Here is a 20,135-nt window from a genome sequence, read left to right as displayed (position 1 = left end):
CAAAGTGTGTTGCAGATTTTTTAGGCTGCATGTCTCTCTCTCTCTCAGGCCCCGTTCACATTGAGCGATTTATCGCGCGGTAATTCCCGCGATATCGCGGCAATTTAACCCCGCGATATCGCTCTCCAATGCTTCTCAATGGGGCAAAGGGTCCTGCTGTCGCGGGTCGTGTGTCGCTACAGCAGGACCCTTTTTGGAGCGGATTTAGCCGCGATTCAAGCTTGCTCAATGCAAGCATTTGTGCGATATCGCGCAAAATGCAAATCGCGCGACAAACGCGCGATTTTGCGAACCGCTCAATGTGAACGGGGCCTTAAGGTGCCCATACACCTTACAATTATCTGCAGATTTTCTGTGGTCAGATGGAACAAGTGCAACAGATTGGATGGAGTAATCTCCACCTGGGCCACACAGTTAAGTGTAGCTGGAGGAATCTGTTGCACCTTTTCCATCTGACCACAGAATATCTGCAGATAATTGTAAGGTGTGTGGGCAGCTATAGAGCACATGGGTATAGCAGTCACTACTCCTGAGCACTTTAACATGACAGGTGGAGGACACTCAAGGCCGTCCCTATAATGAGGCAGCCCGAGACGGTTGCCTCAGGCAGCATCTCCTTGGGTTATGGGGTGAGCACACCTGCCGCCCCCTTTCTGGCCACAGAGTTCCAGGTTGCTAAGAGCTCTAAGCAGCCTGTGACACTTTGGCCAGCATCCTACCCAACACACTGAAGTCTGAGCGGGATGCTTTGGCTGGCGTTCTGCCCAGCTCCTTAGCAACCAGTGACATCAGTGAGCTGGGTGGGACACCGGACAGAGGTAACCTTGCAACACTCCCTCGTAACATGCGCCCCCAACACTCTGCCTCAGGCATCAAAAAGTGTAGGGATGCCCCTGGGGACACTCAACGTTCCCCAATACAGTCGACACATTGACTTCCAGTGTTGGCTGCTGCGGGAGTGGTATAACTGGGGCGGGTCCTTTAGAAACACTCTGTGCATTGGATCTGAAGTATCATTAGCAATATAAGGGAGGTAGGAGCACTGGCATCTCTAGGGGGTGTGACCTGCAGCCTGGTGACACCATTGGAGGGGTGACATCAAAATGATGGACAGTCACGCCCTCTAAGTCAGGCACTCTGTCATGGACCGAAAAGCCCAACAGTTGCATGAGAGAGGAGGGGAACCTGCGGCATGCCTTATCACGCCGGGTGTGTCCCCCTCTCTCTTGGTGATTGACATTGCACGTGTGTGATGACATCACAGCGGGGTGTCACTCAGTGGCCGCTCCGGGTGACACCCCGCCTCTGGAGGCCCCTCGGTAGAAGAGTCCATTGGTCTTTACAGCGCCGTACATTGGAAGTAGGATTGCAGGGAAAAGTTTCATTTCGAGTCAACAGATGAACACCTGCCCCCCACAAAAAACTAGGGTTGCCACCTGTCCAGGATTCACCCGGACAGTCCGGGTTTTGAATGCCGTGTCCGGGTGTCATGGCAGCAGAAACCCGGACACAAGATGTCAGGCAGACAGGGGCAACCAAAATCAAGATAGGGGCTACTGCCCCCCCCCAATGAAAATAGTCTCAACTGTGATATTTACATATGAATAAGCTGCGACTCATTCTCCAAAAAAATGTCTGCGCGTCGCTTGAGTGTTTCGCTTGAAGAAAAGGTGGCAACCCGAATTGGAAGTATAGAAACAGATTTCTCTCGTACGATCGCGGGATTTCCCGCCATTCTCGTACGAGAATCGTACGGTGTATGGGCACCTGAAGGGAGATTTCTCCAGCAGATTACCAACGGAGTTAGTTCACTGCAAATAGGCAGCTTCTCAGCCAGGGATTTGCAAACGCTTATCTTTCTATTTGCAACCAATGGAGACAGTTTTGTAAAAGATGCGGGGGAGATTTACCATGTCAGAACCACGCAGTGAGGTCATAGTAAATCTGTCGCCTTGCCGTGTTATATTTCCTATCACTGCTCCTGTTCCGCATTGATAAATCTCCTCCGCCTCCCCTTCAAGTCATGCAGCGACAGTGCCATCTAGGGGGCATGCTTGGTTATACACTCATACACCGAATATCCTCGGAGCGTTAAACCTGCATATGACCCCCCAAAAAAAACTTTCTGGCTCACCTCATGTCAGCATACTAAGGGTCAACCCCTCGCCCATGACCCCAAAAGACCACCTTCCAACTATTAGGATAAGGAGTCCCCCAGACAGTGTTGTTTCTCGGGCCAGGCCACCATTTTGTCACTCTCTGAGGTACATATTTCTTTCTTGAACACGTCAGTGGAACTCGGCAACAATCCCCCTACTGCTCTTCCACTCAGGGTCAGCCTGTCCAAGGCTTGGAAGACTGTATTGGTGGTAAACCCGCCTGATATATGGTACCCTGTAAGGCCCCGTTCACATTGAGCGATTTTATCGCGCGTGAAATTCCCGCGATATCGCGGCAAATTACCGCGCGATATCGCTCTTCAATGCATTTCAATGGGGCAAAGGGTCGTGCTGTCGCGGGTCGCTGCAGCAGGACCCTTTTTGGAGCGGATTTAGCCGCGATTCAAGCTCGCTCAATGCAAGCTTGAACGCGATATCGCGCAATATGCAAAACGCTCAATTTGCATATCGCGGAGTGTGAATGGGGCCTTAGTGTCGGGGTACGTTCCTCAGTACAGCTATACAACGGACTTTTTTTCAGAGGCGATGGAGCGGCTTTTCCCTTTTCTCTGTTTGTTTTCTATGGCCCTGGTTGGAATATTAGTTCATTTCATGCCCATGGGTTGCCAGGTTGCTAAGGATCATAGGCGCTATTGTTAGGGGTGACAACACATGGGACTCGCCGTGCAATACAAGATTTTGGGGCCCCCCTTGTGCCCCGCCAATATACAAGCCCCGCCCGCATATACATTCTTGTGTTGCAGAAATGGTGTTTTGGGCTCCAGTTCACACCGCAGCGTTCAGTTCCAGAGCATGTAAAAAAAAAAAAAAAAAAATGCAGCAAGCCCTATTTTACCTGCCCTGGAACACTCATCAAAAACGCATCAAAAACGCATGCGAACGCACTGAAAGCCCATTCTAAACGTAAAAAAACGGCCCCGAACGCGTCAAAAACCGCTGCGTGTGCAGAAACTCATGCAGATCTGGTCTGCATTTGGTGTGAACAAGCCCCGAGACCAGGGAACACTGGTATGTCTGTAGTCACTTTCACGTCCCTGCAAATGCTCCCTTGGCCAAGCCTGCTCGAGGTAAAGTCAAATCGACCGAGCCAATCCCTACTCTATCCCCAAGACAGCAGCTCTCCGACCTTCCCCCATCTATAGACATAAAACACCTACATCTGTAAACTTCCGTCCCCGTAGCATGCTCCTTCATTAGAAAGATCATTGGGTGGCATAGTCATGCACGCGCAGCCAGCAGAGATCTAATGTTTGGAAGAGGATTTACTATGGGATTGTGTAGCGCCCGACACCTTCGGTCATGTGACTGCCATGCATTTAGTGATTGCCGGGGCTGTAGGGGCAGCCTGGCTGGATTTGTAGTGGCGATTACATGGTTAATCCCAGGTGTCTAGCCTAGCCTGTACCCCCCCCCGCGCAGAGTGAGACTCTGTCATATTGTGGGACAGCCAATGGCGGATACTGTAAGAAGCCCAGTGATTGGCTGCTGTACTGCAGACATATTACAGTCAGTGGTGCATGCTGGGATAGTGTACATATATGGGTGGGAGCTGCCATGTGCTCTCGCCGGGACCAGCCATGGATTAGTGTTGGGTCCTGTTCAGCCTGTCCCCCTCCCCCCAGGCTAGGCCGAGGCCTGGGGTTGGGCATAGGCTGAAGTGAGGGAAGAAGTTTCCCTGAGGCCTTCAACATGGAGGAGGCCTGAGAGATGGAAAGAAGAAAAGAACCGGGACCAGTACAGGATCTTGGAGTGCCCTGGATCTATGTGGACTGCAGAGCATGGTCGGCGTTTCTTTCCTGGATTGTGGATCTGCATTGCTACATTTACAAGTCTGGAGCTTCTGATGGTCACCCCTGGACACCTAGAACCCCCTATACCCTCCCTCCCAGCAAGATGTTCAATAAACTGTTTCCTTAGCATTCTAACACCGACGTGGACATCAATTTGTGGGCTCCAGAAGAGGGCGGTTAGTGCTAATGGGCGCAGCCAGGCCCGGATTCCCCCACAAGGCCCGGCCTCGGAGCGGCAGGGCGCAGAGGGGCGGCAGCGGCGTCCTTGTGGGGAAGTTGCCCTCTCTACATTCAGTCCTGCTTTGCACAAGCCGCGCTAAATGTAGAGTGAGGCGGCCGATTGTTCGTTTACATGTGAACTCAGCAATGTCGCCGAGATGACATGTAAACAGTGTGCCGCCTCCTCCCCTCCCCCCTGCACTTACCTCTCTCCTTTGGTTCCGTCCTCCGCCGCGTCTCTGACTGTAGTGAGCGGCGGGGTTAAAAGTAACCCTGCTGCTCCGTGTAGACAGCGAGAGAGGAGAGCCGTGCCGTGCGCTTCCTCTCTCACTATTAAAAAATAAAGAACATTATAAAAAATAAACAATAATAAGATAAAAAAATTATAAAAAGTAAATAAGAAATAAAAATCTAAAAAAATGTAATTGATAAAAAAAATTAAATAAAAAAGCAATTTTAAAAAATAAGAATTAAATAAAAAAATAAAAAAGTGATAAAAAAAGTTTAAAAAAAAATAAAGAAACAGTAAAAAATAAAAAAAATTGAAACTAACCCTGCCACCCGGTTGCCATTCTCCATTGATGGGAAAGGGGGGGGGGGGCTTTTTGTGGAACCTGGCCTTGGGGCGGCCCAAGGTAAATCTGGCCCTGGGCGCAGCTGGAAATCAACCCCTAGACCGACTAGATGTGCAGCGGGCAAACAGCGGCTCCCCGCGGGGAGTTATGGCCACGATTGCATTGCTGCTATTAGCGCGGGTTATGATAATGTCACTGAACAAAACACACTGCGAATCAACTGACTTCGATGCATATAATATAGATTTAGTTTTTTTTTTCTCTGTACAAACCTGTGGTAAAGTTGATTGTCGGCCAGCTTTAGTAAAAACAAAAAAAAAAGACAAAATGACAAAAAACAATAGATACATGCCATGTGATTGTGGATTCAATGTAAATAAGAGTAGCGAGTGCGTAGAGGATTGATAACGCATGGACAGCGGCATTCCGTTAGAGCGTGAGAACGACATCGGCATTGCTGAGGAGATGCTTGATCTGGTCGTGGAACTTTTCTCTGTATTGGTTGAAATGCATAATGCTCTCCGGCTCTTCCTTAAACCAGAACTTGTCAAACTCATACGAAAGATAACCTGCGGATAAGAGTACACGCGACGATGAGATCCACAATATACGCCACAAGGCGCCCACCAACAACAGCAGCAGGGTTCCGGATTCACTTACAGAAGAACTGGTGGAAGCACCTGATCTCAGGGGAGCCGGGGACCATGTTGTAGAAGTGAGACTTCAGCGCCCCGCTCTTCAGTAAACTGTAAGCCATTTCTGTCAGGTTGATGCCAACGATCGCGTACGAGTACCTGAAACAGATGCAAAGTGATGAGCCTTATCTATCTATCCATCCATTATCTATCTATCTATCCTTCCATCCATTATCTATCTTTCCTTCCATCCATATATTATCTATCTATCTATCTATCCTTCCATCCATCCATCCATTATCTATCTATCCTATCTATCTATAATCAATCTATCTATAATCAATCTATCTATAATCAATCTATCTATAATCAATCTATCTATAATCAATCTATCTATAATCTATCTATCTATAATCTATCTATCTATAATCTATCTATCTATAATCTATCTATAATCTATCAATCTATCTATCCATCTTAAAACAAGAACACGGCTGCAGCCGTGTTCTTGTTTTAACCACGCAAAACAAATGGCACACACACTCATCAATTTGTCACCAGCTTTACAGCGAGCTGCACACGGAATGGGCTTTACACAGAACAACAGCAAAAAGTTTCCCAGCACACTCACCAGCCAGCATGTAAAACAACTTGTCTCACCGCTAAGGTCAATGACAGAGGTTTGGATACACGTCTTCTGCAGAAAATGTGAAAGCCGCACAGCCGCGCCAAGGCACCTCTTATAGTGCGGTCCTAACTCTAAACTATCCGAGCCTCCATCCTGGAGAACATGGGGCAGAAAATAAAATTGGGTGCAGGTGTGTCTATCTATCTCATATCTCTCTATCCATTCTGGCTGGCGAGTGTGCTGGGAAAACTTTTTGCTGTTGTACTTGTTTTAATCCCCACCGTCTGTAGACTTATTGCGGCGCCGGAAGTGGCTCATAAAGCCGGGCAAATTGCACAACTTTGCAAAAAAACCTTCAGCCTTTTTCCTGCTACTTTCTCTGGCCAAACGCATGTTACAGAAGAAGTTCTTCGGCATACAACCTTACATTCTTACCCGATTTTTGGATGATTGGAATGAGAAAGAATTGCACGGGATTCTTCTGTATAATGTCTGCTAAAGTACCTGCAACAACAAAAACAAAAACAATTGTTTAACGACTAAAAAGGGGAAAGTAAAGAGTATATACAGTTTATATATATACAGTATATACAGTTCATGGTAATAGTATAAAGTACTGTATGTTGCGCTCTATAAGGCGCACCGGGCCATAGGACGCAGGGATTCTGTGACAGCTGTGATTACAGCTCCACAGTCTCAGTGATCACACAGAGCAGACGAAGAACTGCTCCGGGGGCTCTATGGTGAGCTGCTAAGCCGTGGTCACGGGTCCCCCAGAAGAGCGGACACGATCGCCGCTGCCGCTCGATTTGATACAAGTGATCTGATTAGATCACTTGTATTAAAAGAGAAGTATGGGATCAGTGTTTTCCCCCATAGTTCTCCTAAGGGTCACAGGAGAACACAAACTAGCGTCCTCCCGTCACCCTAAGCTCAGTATATAGGAGAGCTACAGCTCGCAGTATACTGAGACGCCGCAGCCGGAACGGATCCAGACAATGCTGTCTGGATCCACCCATCTGAGTGACAGCTGGCTCTGCCTATCTAGAGGCTGTGCCCACCCCCTCCCCGTCCGTTCCGCCAGTCAGCGCTGGAGGATCAGAGCGGGGAGGGGGGGAATCCCTGCAGGGAGCCGTGAGTGACAGTCACTGCTCTCTGCAGGCACAGGATCAAGAAGTGAGCGAGCGACGGTATGTGTTCGCTCACTTCCCGATCTACTGAGCCGACCTGTGACAGTCTCATTGTCACAGGTCGGCTAGAACTATGAGGTGAGTGAAAAGCACCCACCTCATAGTTCTCCTTTAACTTACAATAATATGATTTAGGTGACTTTTGGGTTTGAGAGGAGGAAAGGTGCACTTTAAAAACTGATCTCATTCAAATGTATATCTAAAAAACAAAAGAAAAACACAACAACAACACACAAACACTTAACAGGCTATAGTTCCCCTTTAAGTGACCTTAATGATTAGGGATGCACCGATATATCTGCCGAAAGAGCCATTTTCCTGCCGATACATCGGTGCATCCTGCTATCTTTCCTCCCCGCTGGGCGCTGCTCTGCGTCCCATCATGGAGGAGAGAAAGTGACAGCTGTCTGACCGCTGCTGGAGGAGAGTGCTGTGAGCGGCCGGCGTCTCTCCTCCCACACCGCTCAGCCGCCTATCACAGTCCGGCAGAGCGGTGTGTGGGAGGAGACAGGCCGCGCTGTCACAGGAGGCTGAGCTTTCCTCCCACACACCGCTCGCGTGACAGCGTGTCAGAGAGGAGAGCGGAGTACAAGCAGTCAGTGATCGCTGAGTGTTTGTAGATAATTGAGGACATAGAATGTTGGCTACATCCTCAATTATGAATGAATGGGAAGTGATCTACATCACTTCCTGTTCATTCACGATTGTAGTTATAGTAAACACACTCTGTCCTCATGTTAGGAATGAACAGGAACACTCAGTAAAGATGATTCCTGTTCATTTATAACATGGGCTGCAGAAAAAGAGATTGAGGACTCGGTGCGCTCTCCGAGAGGACTCGGTGCGCTCTCCGAGAGGACTCGGTGTCCTCAATCTCTTTTTCTATTTTAAAAGGGAAATATCAGAGGTCTGTTTAGACCCCCAAAAGTAAAGTAAAATATAAAAAAAATTAATAAAAAGTTTATAAAAATAAAATATTAACATTTAAAAAAAAAATGTAAATTAAAAAAAAAAAAAATTCGGTATCGGTTTCGGACTGACAAATTTTTTTTATTTCGGTTGTAAAGTTTCCATTTCGGTGCAGCTCTAATATAATGATGTTTTGTAAAACGGCGTGATACACTTACAGTAAATTTGCCAGTCCCAGAATGCCCATGCCACGGAAATCAGTTTTTGGATCATCACCTTGAAAGCCAATATCGCCCCACTGTTTAGTTATTCTAGACTTCAGCTTCTCGTGTGGCATAAGCAAGTCCCAAAGCTGAAAATAACAAATGGCAAAATGTAATACGAATCCAGGAGCATACACTCGTACTACTTTTCTTTTGGACTCTCAAAAGTGGGAATATACAAAAGTCTCAATATTCTTATGATTTATTCAGTGCATACGAACTCCACGGACATGTTTCTTTCTTTTCAACCCAACTATGTCACTATATCTCTACGCAGGGACACAAAATAAAACACAGACTCAGTAAAGCCGCACTCCTTAAAGGAGAACTATGGGGTCAGGGCTTTCCCCCATAGTTCTCCTAAGGGTCACGGGAGGACACAAACTAGCGTCCTCCCGTCACCCTAGGCTCAGTATACCGCGAGCTACAGCTCCCAATATACTGAGACGCGGCAGCCGGGGCGGATCCCGACATTACTGCCTGGATCCGACCAGCTGTGTGAGTGACAGCTGGCTCTGCCTATCTAGAGGCAGAGCCAGCTGTACCCGCCCCCTCCGCCAGTCAGTGCTGGAGGATCGGACAGGGGAGGGGGGAATCCCTGCGGGGAGCCGTGACAGTCACGGCTCTCTGCGCGGATAGAGCGAGAAGTGAGCGAGCGCCGGTATGTGTTCTCTCCTCCCGATCTACTGAGCCGACCTGTGACAGTCTCATTATCACAGGTCAGCTAGAACTATGAGGTGAGTGAAAATCACTCGCCTTATAATTCTCCTATAATTTAGGTATGTATTCAGTCAAAATCATTACGCGTATGTAAACCCCAACACTGAACGTCTTGTATTTGCTGCATTTTGGTCTGTTTATTATACCATTGGAAGCATTTTGTTATACAGTAATACCTTGGTTTACAAGTAACTTGGTTTGAGAGCGTTTTGCAAGACAAGCAAACATTTCTGAAAAATTTCGCCTTGATATACGAGCAATGTCTTGCAATAAGAGCAACATTTTGTAGAAAAGCGCCACCGGAATAAGGCTGTCGCAGTGCGAGCGATGAGTCTGTTTAAGGTCTCGTTCACACCCAGGCATTCGCGGCAAAAAAAGTCGCGCGACAAACGCGCGTTTCCGAAGGCTACTTGGCTGTATCCCAATGGAAACGCGCAACAAAACGGCCCAAAGTAGTACCTGGACCTTTTCAGGCGTGGGCCGTTTTGTAGCGCGTTAGGGACGGGCGGAAATACGCCAAGGTGGGAACGAGACCATTGTGGCTTAGTCAGGATGGGGGTGGAGCTATGTTGGGCTGTGCCTCACCCAGCACAGAAGTCACGGCACGTCACTGGCAGTAACGTGTGCTTAAGAAATGTGCAAGCATGTGTAAGCATGACCTTTTCTACTGATAAAAGAGGATAATACTGTCACTGCACATGTGCGACATTCCCCGCTCACGGCCAGTCACAATGAGATTGAGGATAGACAGTTACTGCCAGAACTGTTGGGACGGACTAAACCGTCACTGGGGCTGCTGGAGGAGCCTGAGGGCTAGCCTCCTTCCTACGGACTATGGACCCAGAACTATGGAGACCCCCAGACCTCTTGGGGTTACATGGAACCATTCTCCTAGCATATGCGGGGAGGGATATACTGCATGTTTCCCCCGACATTACAGACACACATCACTGTGTTCAGTATAGGCAGCCGGTTGTCTGGAGGGGCCATTGTGGTGATGATCTGATTAAGGACATTCATTAGGTTCAAAGAGTGTCTGTGCTTTAGGCCGGGTTCACACCTGAGCGGTTTTTTTATGCTCGTTTTTTCGTTCAGTGAAACGCGCGTTTCACTGGCGGTATGATTTTTTCCCCCTTTATTTTCTCTAGTTAAATATTTTTTATTTTCACTCCCCCCTGCGACGTGCACAGGTTCCAGCTTCTCCTCGGATCCCCGCTGCTCTTCCCCGCCTGTATGGACAGAGGCAGCGGGGATCTGATGAGAAATGGAGAGATGCAGTCGGGGAGGGGGGGCTGGAGGAGGAAGCTGTCATTCAGGACAGCCTAGTGGTGAGGAGAGAGAGCTGATGCTGTGGGTGACATCACACGTCTGTTGGGCGGGGGCACAATTTTCTGTTCTTGCCTCAGGTGCAAAAGGAGCTAGCTACGGCTCTGCTGTCACTTACCTCCAGAAGTTGCTGCTCGTGTTCGGGGTTGTCAGAATTATACGGCTGTTTTCTCACATCCTCCGCCTCCAAGAAGAGCTTCTTATACCCAGAGATCTGCAACAAGCAAATCCTCAAGTTTATCTGAAATCTGAAACAGAAATAATATAAGTGAGAAAACTGTACGGCACACCTAGAACAATACAAACAATCCTGTACAAAAAAGTGTTTGCGATTAGTCCTGAGCTCATTGCACAAGTACACCACTGCTAATAACATGGATGCCGACACAATGCAAAGATCTCACATTACAATGTACACGGTTTGAATTATGGGGAGAGTGAAATACACCCATCCTCCTAATTGTTCGAGCCGACATAGGACACTCCCGCTGTCACTCTGGTCAACTCTATTGATCGAGAACATACCACTGATCACTCAGTTCCTGATCTTCTCCCTCCAGGAAACAATGACTGTCAGTCACCGCAGCGGCATCACAAGGGGGGTGCGGCTCGCACCGGGGTGCCACCATTGAAGGGGTGACACCAAAATGACTGTCAGTTTGGTGTCACCCCCTATGAAATGTCGGGCACTCCGCTCCCACAGGGATTTCCTGGAGGAACAGACAGGAGAGGCTAACAGGGTTTAGATAGGGTTCAATTATTATCTCAAAGGGTTTTGGGTGGTGTCACTTACCTGATTGGTCAGGGTGCCTGGAGGAGGAGGAGGATAGGATAGGTGGCCCCCCGATTCAGCCGAAAATCTGGGTCTGAACGTGGGAATTGTGGCCGTCAGCGACTAGTCAATGTTAGGGCAGAACGGGGGAGGGGCAAGACTGGTACAAGACAACAGAAGGGCAACAGTGCCGTGTCAGATTCCTGGGAAATAGATGGGTGCTTCACCTGCTGCCAGATCACAAACCTTTTATCCTTTTCTACATTGACCTTCTTTGCTTGCGTTATATCGGCTACATATTTGTCGACTTCATCTTCAGACATATTTGCTGCACAACGCAATACCTGTAACATTCACAAAGTCATAAAAAAGAAGATAAATAATTTATGTGCTTTGTAAAACACCAGCAAAAGATTATTACAGGCAGCTCTGAATGACAGACATAAGTTGAGAAAACTTAAAGTGACATTAAACCCTCAGATTTTTTAACATAAAACAATACTGTAATGTGCGCCTTACTGTAATCCATGGTTGTTTCCCTTCTCTTTGCTGCTCTTCCTTTTAAATCCGTATCTCTTCTCATGCTGGGCAGAACTTCTGTTTTGCAGCAGACTGCCTTGTCTCTGAAATGGATACATGGTGTCTGTGTGCAGGTTCACAACCTGAGCCAGCACTACAGGAGGAGGCACTCAGCTGAAAAGGGAAGTTCTGCCCCAGCATGAGAAGAGATACAGATTTAAAAGGAAGAGCAGCAAAGAGAAGGGAAACAACCATGGATTACAGTAAGGCGCACATTACACTATTGTTTTATGTTAAAAAATCTGAGGGTTTAATGTCACTTTAAAGTGATATTAAAGCCAAATATTTTTTTTCACCTTTAACCCCTTTGTGACGGGAGACGTACAGTGTACGTCCCGGCACTTTGTGCCTATATGACTGGACACGGACACTGTACGTGCCGAGTTATATCAGGCTCTGTAATGCCGGTAACTGCTGATTCTCAGCGGTTACCAGTCATTAATGGATGGGTCAGTATTGAGGCATTCATTAATGAAATAGTTAAGCTTTTGTAAAAGCTTCTTCCTTTCATTAATGAAATAATTAAGCTGTTACATGCAAATACGGGATCGCTATTAGCCTCTGGTATTTGACAGCTGAAGATAGCACAGAGGCAGCAGAGTGACTCACCTCCCTGCTATTTGTATTGACAGCTCCATAGACTGACCCGATGTCTATGAAGCTGTGTCATACATCTCAAGCAAAGAGATACAAGAGATACAATATATCTCTTTGCTTGAAATGTATCATTTCTGATCGTCTGGGCCGATCAAAGAGCTTTAGTGAGATCTGAATCTGACATGCTGTCAGGATCAGTCTCTAAGGTTATTATTAGCTGTTCCTAAGTTTGGAGCAGCCTGATAATAGCCAAAAAAAAAAAAGGAAATTTATCAAGCAGTCATAGTGACTGCTTAATATAAACTGAAAGTTTGTTTATTTTACTTTTTTTTCACAAAGTATAAAAAATAAAAATAAAGTGTAAAACAAAATTAGGAAAATAAAAATTATATATAAATATATTTTTATACTATAATTATTATAAAAAATGTCTAAAAAAATAATCAAAACTTGTGAAAAAAGAAGTGTTTTCTTCTAGTTTTTTATATTTGATTCAAACTAAGTGAGGCGTTAGGGCTATATAATTATATCAAACATGTACCTATCTGTCCTCTAAAAAACAATATATCATATGAGTGGGTACATTTAGTAAGAAAGTATATTACTGACGTGGAAGAATCACACAGCAACAATGTAAAAAGTGTGTCAGTCATTTATGAACAGAACCTGAAAACTAGCTCAGTCATGAAGGGGTTAAGGTGTAACACATTGATATAGCGTTTCACCTGGAGCGCAGCAGGCAGATCCCCTTGCCGACATTCAGGGCTTGCGCTCCAGAGTGGAACGCAACGTACAGCGGCCGTCACTCGGCTCCGCCCACCAACCCGACTGCTCCGATAAATGCGGAAGAGGAGCTTAGCACGGCGTTCCACTCATTTAGAGTGAACGCCCTGCTAACTCTATCCGCCTGTCCCTGCGAACCAGGAACCTGGGACCTCTCTCGCCTACACCCCAACAGCCACAGACACCGCTGACCCAGCCGGGGTCCCTCCAAAAACCTCAAGTATCAGCAGTCTCTGCCCTAACTACCACCGCCAATTACCATGCAATCCTATGGACAGATGGTCATTGTTTAAACTTGCTGGTATACTTCATTTGAACTGCCGCTTATCATTTCACTTGATGCTTGCTTAAACATTGCTGGAATACTTAATTGAACTGCTGCATTTTGTTACTTCACTTGATGCTTGCTTAACATTGCTGGGATACTTCATTGAATTGCTGCATTACTAAACTTCACTAAAAGGTGCCCATACACTGCTCGATTCTCGTACGAGAATCGCGGGAAATCCCGCGATCGTACGAGAATCGAGCAGTGTGAACGGAGACGTGCGACCGTTTCTACTGTACGGTCGCACGTCTTCCGTCGAACCAGCATGTTCGAAAACCAGCCGGGAATCGTACGTTAGAACGGTGCTCGGAAGACAAATGCTGAACGGGCCGGTGTGCGCACGCGCACACTGCCCGTTCAGCATTGCGGTCATCGGAAGCCCGCCCCACAGGGGGGCGGGCTTGCGATGATCGAGAGTGCGATCTGCCTGTCCAAGATAGGCAGATCGTACGTTTTTTTAATCCCTTTACAACCATCGCAAGACTAAGGTCTTGCGATGGTTGTACAGTGTATGGCCACCTTTAGGATTGCCCTAGACTAATTAACAACAGCCTTATGTTTAGGGAGAGGTGTATGATGTTAACAATTCCTAACTCTCCGAATTGAGTCCGAGAGAACCGCCTGGAATACATACTGAATAACCTATAGAACCAAAACCTCACTACCCTGGTGTGTAAAATGTTACAAAACTCTGCAGTTGAGATCCTGGCCGTTGAATTAGGAGCGTTACATAAGGAGACCCTCCTTTTCCTGGAGGCTGTTGCTTTTTTTTCTGTAAAAGTACTTCATTCCTCGTTTTCTAGTCCCCCACCATGCTCTTCCCTCCCCCCCGCCTCCCCCTGCACGGGTGCCACCATCGTTCTAATGGTAGCACCCGTGCGCGTCCATAGACGTCCCGGGATCGTACGATAATCGGCAGGTGTATGGGCAGCGTGCGACCGCATCTACTGTACGGTCGCACGGCTGTCGTCTTCCTAGCACGCTGGAAAACCCCCCCCGAAAAATCGTACGATTTCCGACGGGTTGGTAGCGTGCTCGGAAGACAAAAGCCGCACGGGCCATTGTGTGCGCAAGCGCACACTGCCCGCTCAGCATTGCAATCATCGGCAAGCCCTCCTCTCAGCGGGGAGGGCTTGCGATGATTGCAAGTGCTATCTGCCTGTCCAAGATGGGCAGATCGTCCGACATTTTAATCACCTTACCACCAGGGCAAGACGAAAGTCGTCCCATGGTTGTAAGGGGTGTGGCCAGCTTTAGAGTGCTTTGTTTCTAATCTCTGCCCATACATACAGCAGAGATCCTGCTGAGCAAGTGCCAATCCTTTCAAACATCCAAGCCCCCATTTCTCCAGCCAAAAGGATCTCTGCTGTATTGGTGGGCAGAGATTAGAAGCAGTGCACTCCAAGCAGAATCTTAAAGGAGAACTATGAGGGGAGTGAAAATCACTCCTCCTCATAGTTCTAACCGACCTGTGATAATGAAACTGTCACAGGTCGGCTCCATAGATCGGGAACACATACCGTCGCTCGCTCACTTCTCGATCATGTCCCTGCAGAGAGCCGCGACTGTCAGTCACGGCTCCCTGCAGGGATTCCCACCCTCCCCTGTCCGATCCTCCAGAGCTGACTGGCGGAACGGACGGGGGAGGGTACAGCTGGCTCTGCCTCTAGATAGGCAGGGCTAGCTGTCAATCATGTAGCTGGGTGGATCTCGACAGTATTGTCGGGATCCGTCCCGGCTGCGGCGTTCTCAGTATACCGCGAGCTGTAGCTCCCTATATACTGAGCTTTGGCTCACGGGACGGCGCTAGTATATGTCCTCCCATTACCCTTAGGAGAACTATGGGGAAAAGCCCTGACCCCATAGTTCTCCTTTAATAACCAAGGTATTAAGTATCTGTAAAAAAAATAAGTCAAGACAACTGGACTTGTATTTTTCTTGAAGACGTTTCGCCGGTCATCTGACCAGCTTTCTCAATTCAGAATGACTTGTACACAACATTCTCTGGGAATAAATATGGTGAATGTCGCTCCAATCCGCATCATCTGTTAGTGGCAACCAGGTGTTGATTGCATTATTGGTGCTAGGTATAGAGCAGTGGTTCTCAACCTGTGTAACCTCAGGACCCACATTTGTCCTTTGTCATTAAGTCACGATCCCAAGTCGCATTGCAATGGAACGCACGGCACTGCGGCACCACGCGTTCTGGTGCAGGCGATTGAACTGCGAGCGGGAGGTGCGTTTGGGGTGCCATTCAAATAAATGGCAACGCACCTTCTGCACAAGAACGTGTAGTAGGTGCGATTGCCCCTCCAGCACACTGACAGACACACATATACACACTACAAAAACAAAATGTATTTTAAACATTTTTTAAGATCCACCCAGTCTCCCTACCTTACCAGACCTGGAGTGGATCCTCAGCCTGGGGTCCAGTGTGGGCTGCTGTGCTGTGACGGAGCGCCATCCATACGTGCGTTGCTTGTACAGCTCCCTCACGTGCCCTGTAGAGGTGCCGGGAGCCAGAACGTGACGTCACTCCAGTCCAGGCTCCTCTATAGGACATGTGAGGGAGCTGTAAGCAATGCAGGTATGGATGGAGCTCTCTCGCAGCCATAGCTCCAGCGCACCTCAAGCTGACACTCGGCGCCGTGCAGCATATCTTGAATGGCTGCTTGGTGCGAGAACTGACAGTGCTGCGCTAGGGGGAGGCTGAGGAGCCCCTCACCTAGAAAAGTGGAAGGCATGCCGTGACCCACTGAACATGGGGTCGCGACCCACCAGTTTAGAACCAAGGGTATAGAGCAGTGGTTCTGAACCTGTGTAACCTCAGGACCCACATTTGTTCTCAGTCATTAAGTCGCGACCCAAGTCGCACTGCAATGAAACGCACGCATTAGGTACTGCGCGTATGAACTGTGGGCTGGGAGGTGCGTTTGGGGGTACCATTAAAATGAATGGCAACGCACCTCCCACACAAGAATGCACGATAGGTGTGGTTGCATGATACAGGGCATTAGTGGCACAGTACTGTGCGATGAATGCACCGCACTAGTGTGAATGGACCCTCAAAAACACTGACAGACATACAGAACCACAGACACAATCTCAGACATTCTATCACACACATACACACTCCATTTTTTTTTTTCTTTCATCCACCCAGTCACCGTACGAGAACTGGAGTGGATCCTCAGCCTGGGGTCCAGTGTGGGTTGCTGTGCTGTGACGGAGCTCCATCCATATGTGCATTGTTTGTACAGCTCCCTTGCGCGCCCTGTAGAGGTGCCGGAAGCCAGAATGTGACATCACTCCGGTCCGGGCACCTCTACAGGACACGTGAGGGAGCTGTAAGCAATGCAGGTATGGATGGAGCTCCCTCGCGTCTATAGCCCCATCCAATCCCACCTCAAGCTGAAACTCGGGCTGCGGCGCTGTGACGGAGCTCCATCCATATGTGCATTGCTTGTACAGCTCCCTCACGTGGCCTGTAGAGGTGCCGGGAGCCAGAATGTGATGTCACTCCGGTCCAGGTACCTCTACAGGACATGTGAGGGAGCTGTGCGCAATGTATGTATGGGAGGAGCTCCCTCGCGGCCATAGCTCCACCCCACCTCAAGCTGACACTGGGCACCGGGCAGCATATTTTGAATGGCTGCTCGGCGTGAGAACTGACAGTGCTGCGCTAGTGGGAGGCAGAGGAACTGAACACAGGGTCACGACCTACCATTTGAGAACCAAGGGTATAGAGTATTATGTTCACACACTGTAAGCTTTTTTCAATAGATCTTACCTTGTTTTTTGAATGATCCAAAGAGTATTCTAAAAGAGAAAAAGAAACCAAATGACATTTTCGGATCATATTTTTCCTAAAATAAAATGAACAATAAGCTGCGTCTGGGGCTTTGCTGTGTATGACGCCGCCCTGCAGCGCTGCCTGTTCATTCATAAAAGATCACTCACGTGCGTGCTCTGGGGCTGTTTATTTACAAGCAGCCACAGATAAGACACACAGCTCGCAAGCTGCGTGATAGGCAAAATATAGGCAGACTGAACTTGAGCTTTAATTCATGTTACCTATCCTATGGGTCCTGAAAGCTCCGTCCTTGGATCGGCCACAAATCCGCTGCAACTCGCATTTCCCATAAATTTGTCTTAGAAACCATTTCAACCAAAATCTGAAGTAGTTACTATAAAGATATTGCCAGAAGTAGAGAAACATCCTGAAAAGAAGAAACATACACACATTGTCACATAGAATATTCCGCTTCAGGACATAACTCAGAATCCTACAATTTTTTGTTTAATTTCATCTGCAGGCTGGGAGCCATGCTATTGGATATTGTAAAAGGCAATAGCCAATAGCAGGCTGGCTTTTGCACCCACCCACTATCTGGTGTCAATCAGCATGGGAGGACCTGATAGAGAACTTTCTCCTTCAGGCCCCTCCTCTGCCGATTGACAGCAGGCAGCGGGCAGATGCAATACCGTAATTTTTCTTTCCTGGCCTATCCTCATGTCAGCATACCTATGGGTCAGCTCCGCCTCTGATCCCGCCCAGGACAACCCTTTACTAGCCAATAAAAATCAGCTTGAGCTCCACCCCCCCCCCCCCCCCCCCCCATTTGTGTTCCCTTTTGGCTCGCAAAAGGACACTCTAGGAAGGGCAAAAAACTATGCCGACATGAGGATAGGCCAGGAAAGGAAAATTAGTGTAAGTATGAGATATCAATGTTCTGTTTTCCTGGCCTCATGTCAGCATACCTATGAGACATAACTAGCTACCATGGGATGGGATACAACCTGAGAAGAAACCAACATTTTAAAAGGCAAACCATAAATCATAGACAACTCAGCGTAATCTGCTCATGACAACTCAGCGTAATCTGCTCATAACAAATAACTTTATTCATTGTGAAGACCAGCCGAGTGGGCTGCTGCCCCAAAAGCCCCAGCTGACGAAGAAGAAACATCCAGTCGATAATGACGAATGTGTTTACAGACTTCCAGGTTGCTGCCCTGCACACCGCTTCTGGGGAAACTTTTGAGTATGCCGCCATCCCCCTTGTTAAATGTGCCGCAAGTCCCTCAGGGGAGGAAAGCCCCGCTGCTTAGTAAGCTGCCTGAATCCGTTTGATTATCCAAGAAGAGATTATTCTTGGCCTTGCTGCTTTACCTTTCCTTGGGCCTACAGGACAAACAAAAAGCTCCTCCTCCTTTCTGAACTCCGCCATTCCTTTTAGATAGACCGACAAGAGATTGACCAGATCCAATCTGTCCCATCGAAGAGAGTCTGCTGGGAGTTCCCGAGAAGACAGAGCTAGTAGAACAATGTCCCAGTTAGGAGGAACCTCGGGAATAGGTCGCAGAGCCACCTTCTCTTCATAGAACGTACATAACGGTTCCTTTTAAGAAAAAAGCAGCAATCTCGGATACCCTCCTGACCGAAAAACAATCGCAGTTAGGAACACCACCTTCAGTGTCAAATGCCACATTGAACAAGAATCTGAAGGAAAGAAAGGGGAATCCATTATCTTCTCCAAGACTAGCGGCAAGTCCCATTTTGGTACCATACTCCTGAGAGGAGGCCGAATCCTAATCACTCCTTTCATGAACTGAGCAACTAACGGAACGATAGTCCACTGTACACCCGTTAAGGCCGATGAGGCTGAAATATGCATCTTCGGGGTACGGCAAGCAAGACCCAAATCAAGCCCTTCCTGCAACAATCCTAAAACGTCCGCCGTTCCCGGCTTCAGGGGGGGTCAAACCCCGTTTCCACAAAAAAAACCTCCTGGGAGGCGATTGCTTGAATTCCAGATGGTAGCCCCTTCGAACTATGCCCTTGACCCAGGCATCGTCTACTTTCGTCCGCCCAGACCCTCCCGAATAAGGCTAACCTTGCTCCCACAGGAGGAGGTGTGGGATTACCCCTTCTCCCACTTGGTGTCAGTTCGGGACCGTCTCATTCAATTCAAAACCCTAGAGTATATTACACGCCTGCACGGCTTGCAAGGACATATAGGGATGCTTCCTTCTCCTGCTGGCGCTGCTCGGCACAGCCGGACGATTTTAGGCACATTTTCTGGGACTGTCCGTGGATTGTGGGGTACAGGAAATCAGTCACAGACTTCATATCGCAGGTAATAGCACTCCCCATCCCGTTGACCATTTCTATGTGCTTGCTGGGGCTTACTGAACAGGCTGCTCCTACCACTGCCCTATGTACACTGATTGGGGTGCTGTTGTTCTATGCGAGGAAATTGGTAGTGCTGCACTGGAAGCAAAAAGATTCCCCCTCTCTGGCGGAGTGGAGGGGTATAGTGGACGCCTCTATACATCTGTATAAAGCAGCTTACACCCCCATGGATATTGGGCCATTCTATACTGGTGCGCTGTCATCCCCTGGTGTTGCTGGTTTGGTTTAGAGCTGCAACAGTTAAATCGATTAAGTCGATTAAAATCGACGATTGAAAACGTTGGCTATCGATTGCTTAGCCTGTCCGGGGCTCCGCACGCGGCCTTAGTGGCACGTCACACGCTGCTCCCGACGTGCCCACCACACAGGCTGCCGCATAAGCCACGCCCACCGAACAGGCTGAAGCCGCGCACGCCGCTGGTCTCCCCCGAGCCGTGAGCTC

General features: G+C 48.2%; 1 protein-coding gene across 1 annotated transcript; it reads right to left on the bottom strand.

The window, feature by feature from the left end:
- Positions 1-5,193: 5,193 nt before the first annotated feature.
- Positions 5,194-17,716, bottom strand: LOC108796056 (ELMO domain-containing protein 2-like). The gene is made up of 8 exons (XM_018567441.1): positions 17,572-17,716; positions 17,288-17,316; positions 11,454-11,551; positions 10,554-10,683; positions 8,345-8,478; positions 6,463-6,531; positions 5,425-5,558; positions 5,194-5,333 (listed from the first exon to the last, which is right to left on the bottom strand). The coding sequence occupies exons 1-8, from the start codon at positions 17,714-17,716 to the stop codon at positions 5,194-5,196; spliced, it is 879 nt and encodes a 292-aa protein (XP_018422943.1).
- Between the last annotated feature and the right edge of the window lie 2,419 nt (positions 17,717-20,135).

Source organism: Nanorana parkeri, unplaced genomic scaffold, assembly GCF_000935625.1.
Source record: "Nanorana parkeri isolate BGI_ZX_2015 unplaced genomic scaffold, ASM93562v1 scaffold1048, whole genome shotgun sequence".
Taxonomy (NCBI): domain Eukaryota; kingdom Metazoa; phylum Chordata; class Amphibia; order Anura; family Dicroglossidae; genus Nanorana; species Nanorana parkeri.
This window is presented reverse-complemented; position numbering and strand designations above follow the sequence as displayed.

Coding starts and splice junctions, on each gene's coding strand:
- LOC108796056 (XM_018567441.1), bottom strand. CDS start 17,716: ATGTTTCTCTACTTCTGGCAATATCTTTATAGTAACTACTTCAGATTT. Junction 11,552..17,287: donor TGGATCATTCAAAAAACAAG/GTAAGATCTATT, acceptor TGAATGTTACAG/GTATTGCGTTGTGCAGCAAA. Junction 8,479..10,553: donor ACGAGCAGCAACTTCTGGAG/GTAAGTGACAGC, acceptor TGTTATTTTCAG/CTTTGGGACTTGCTTATGCC.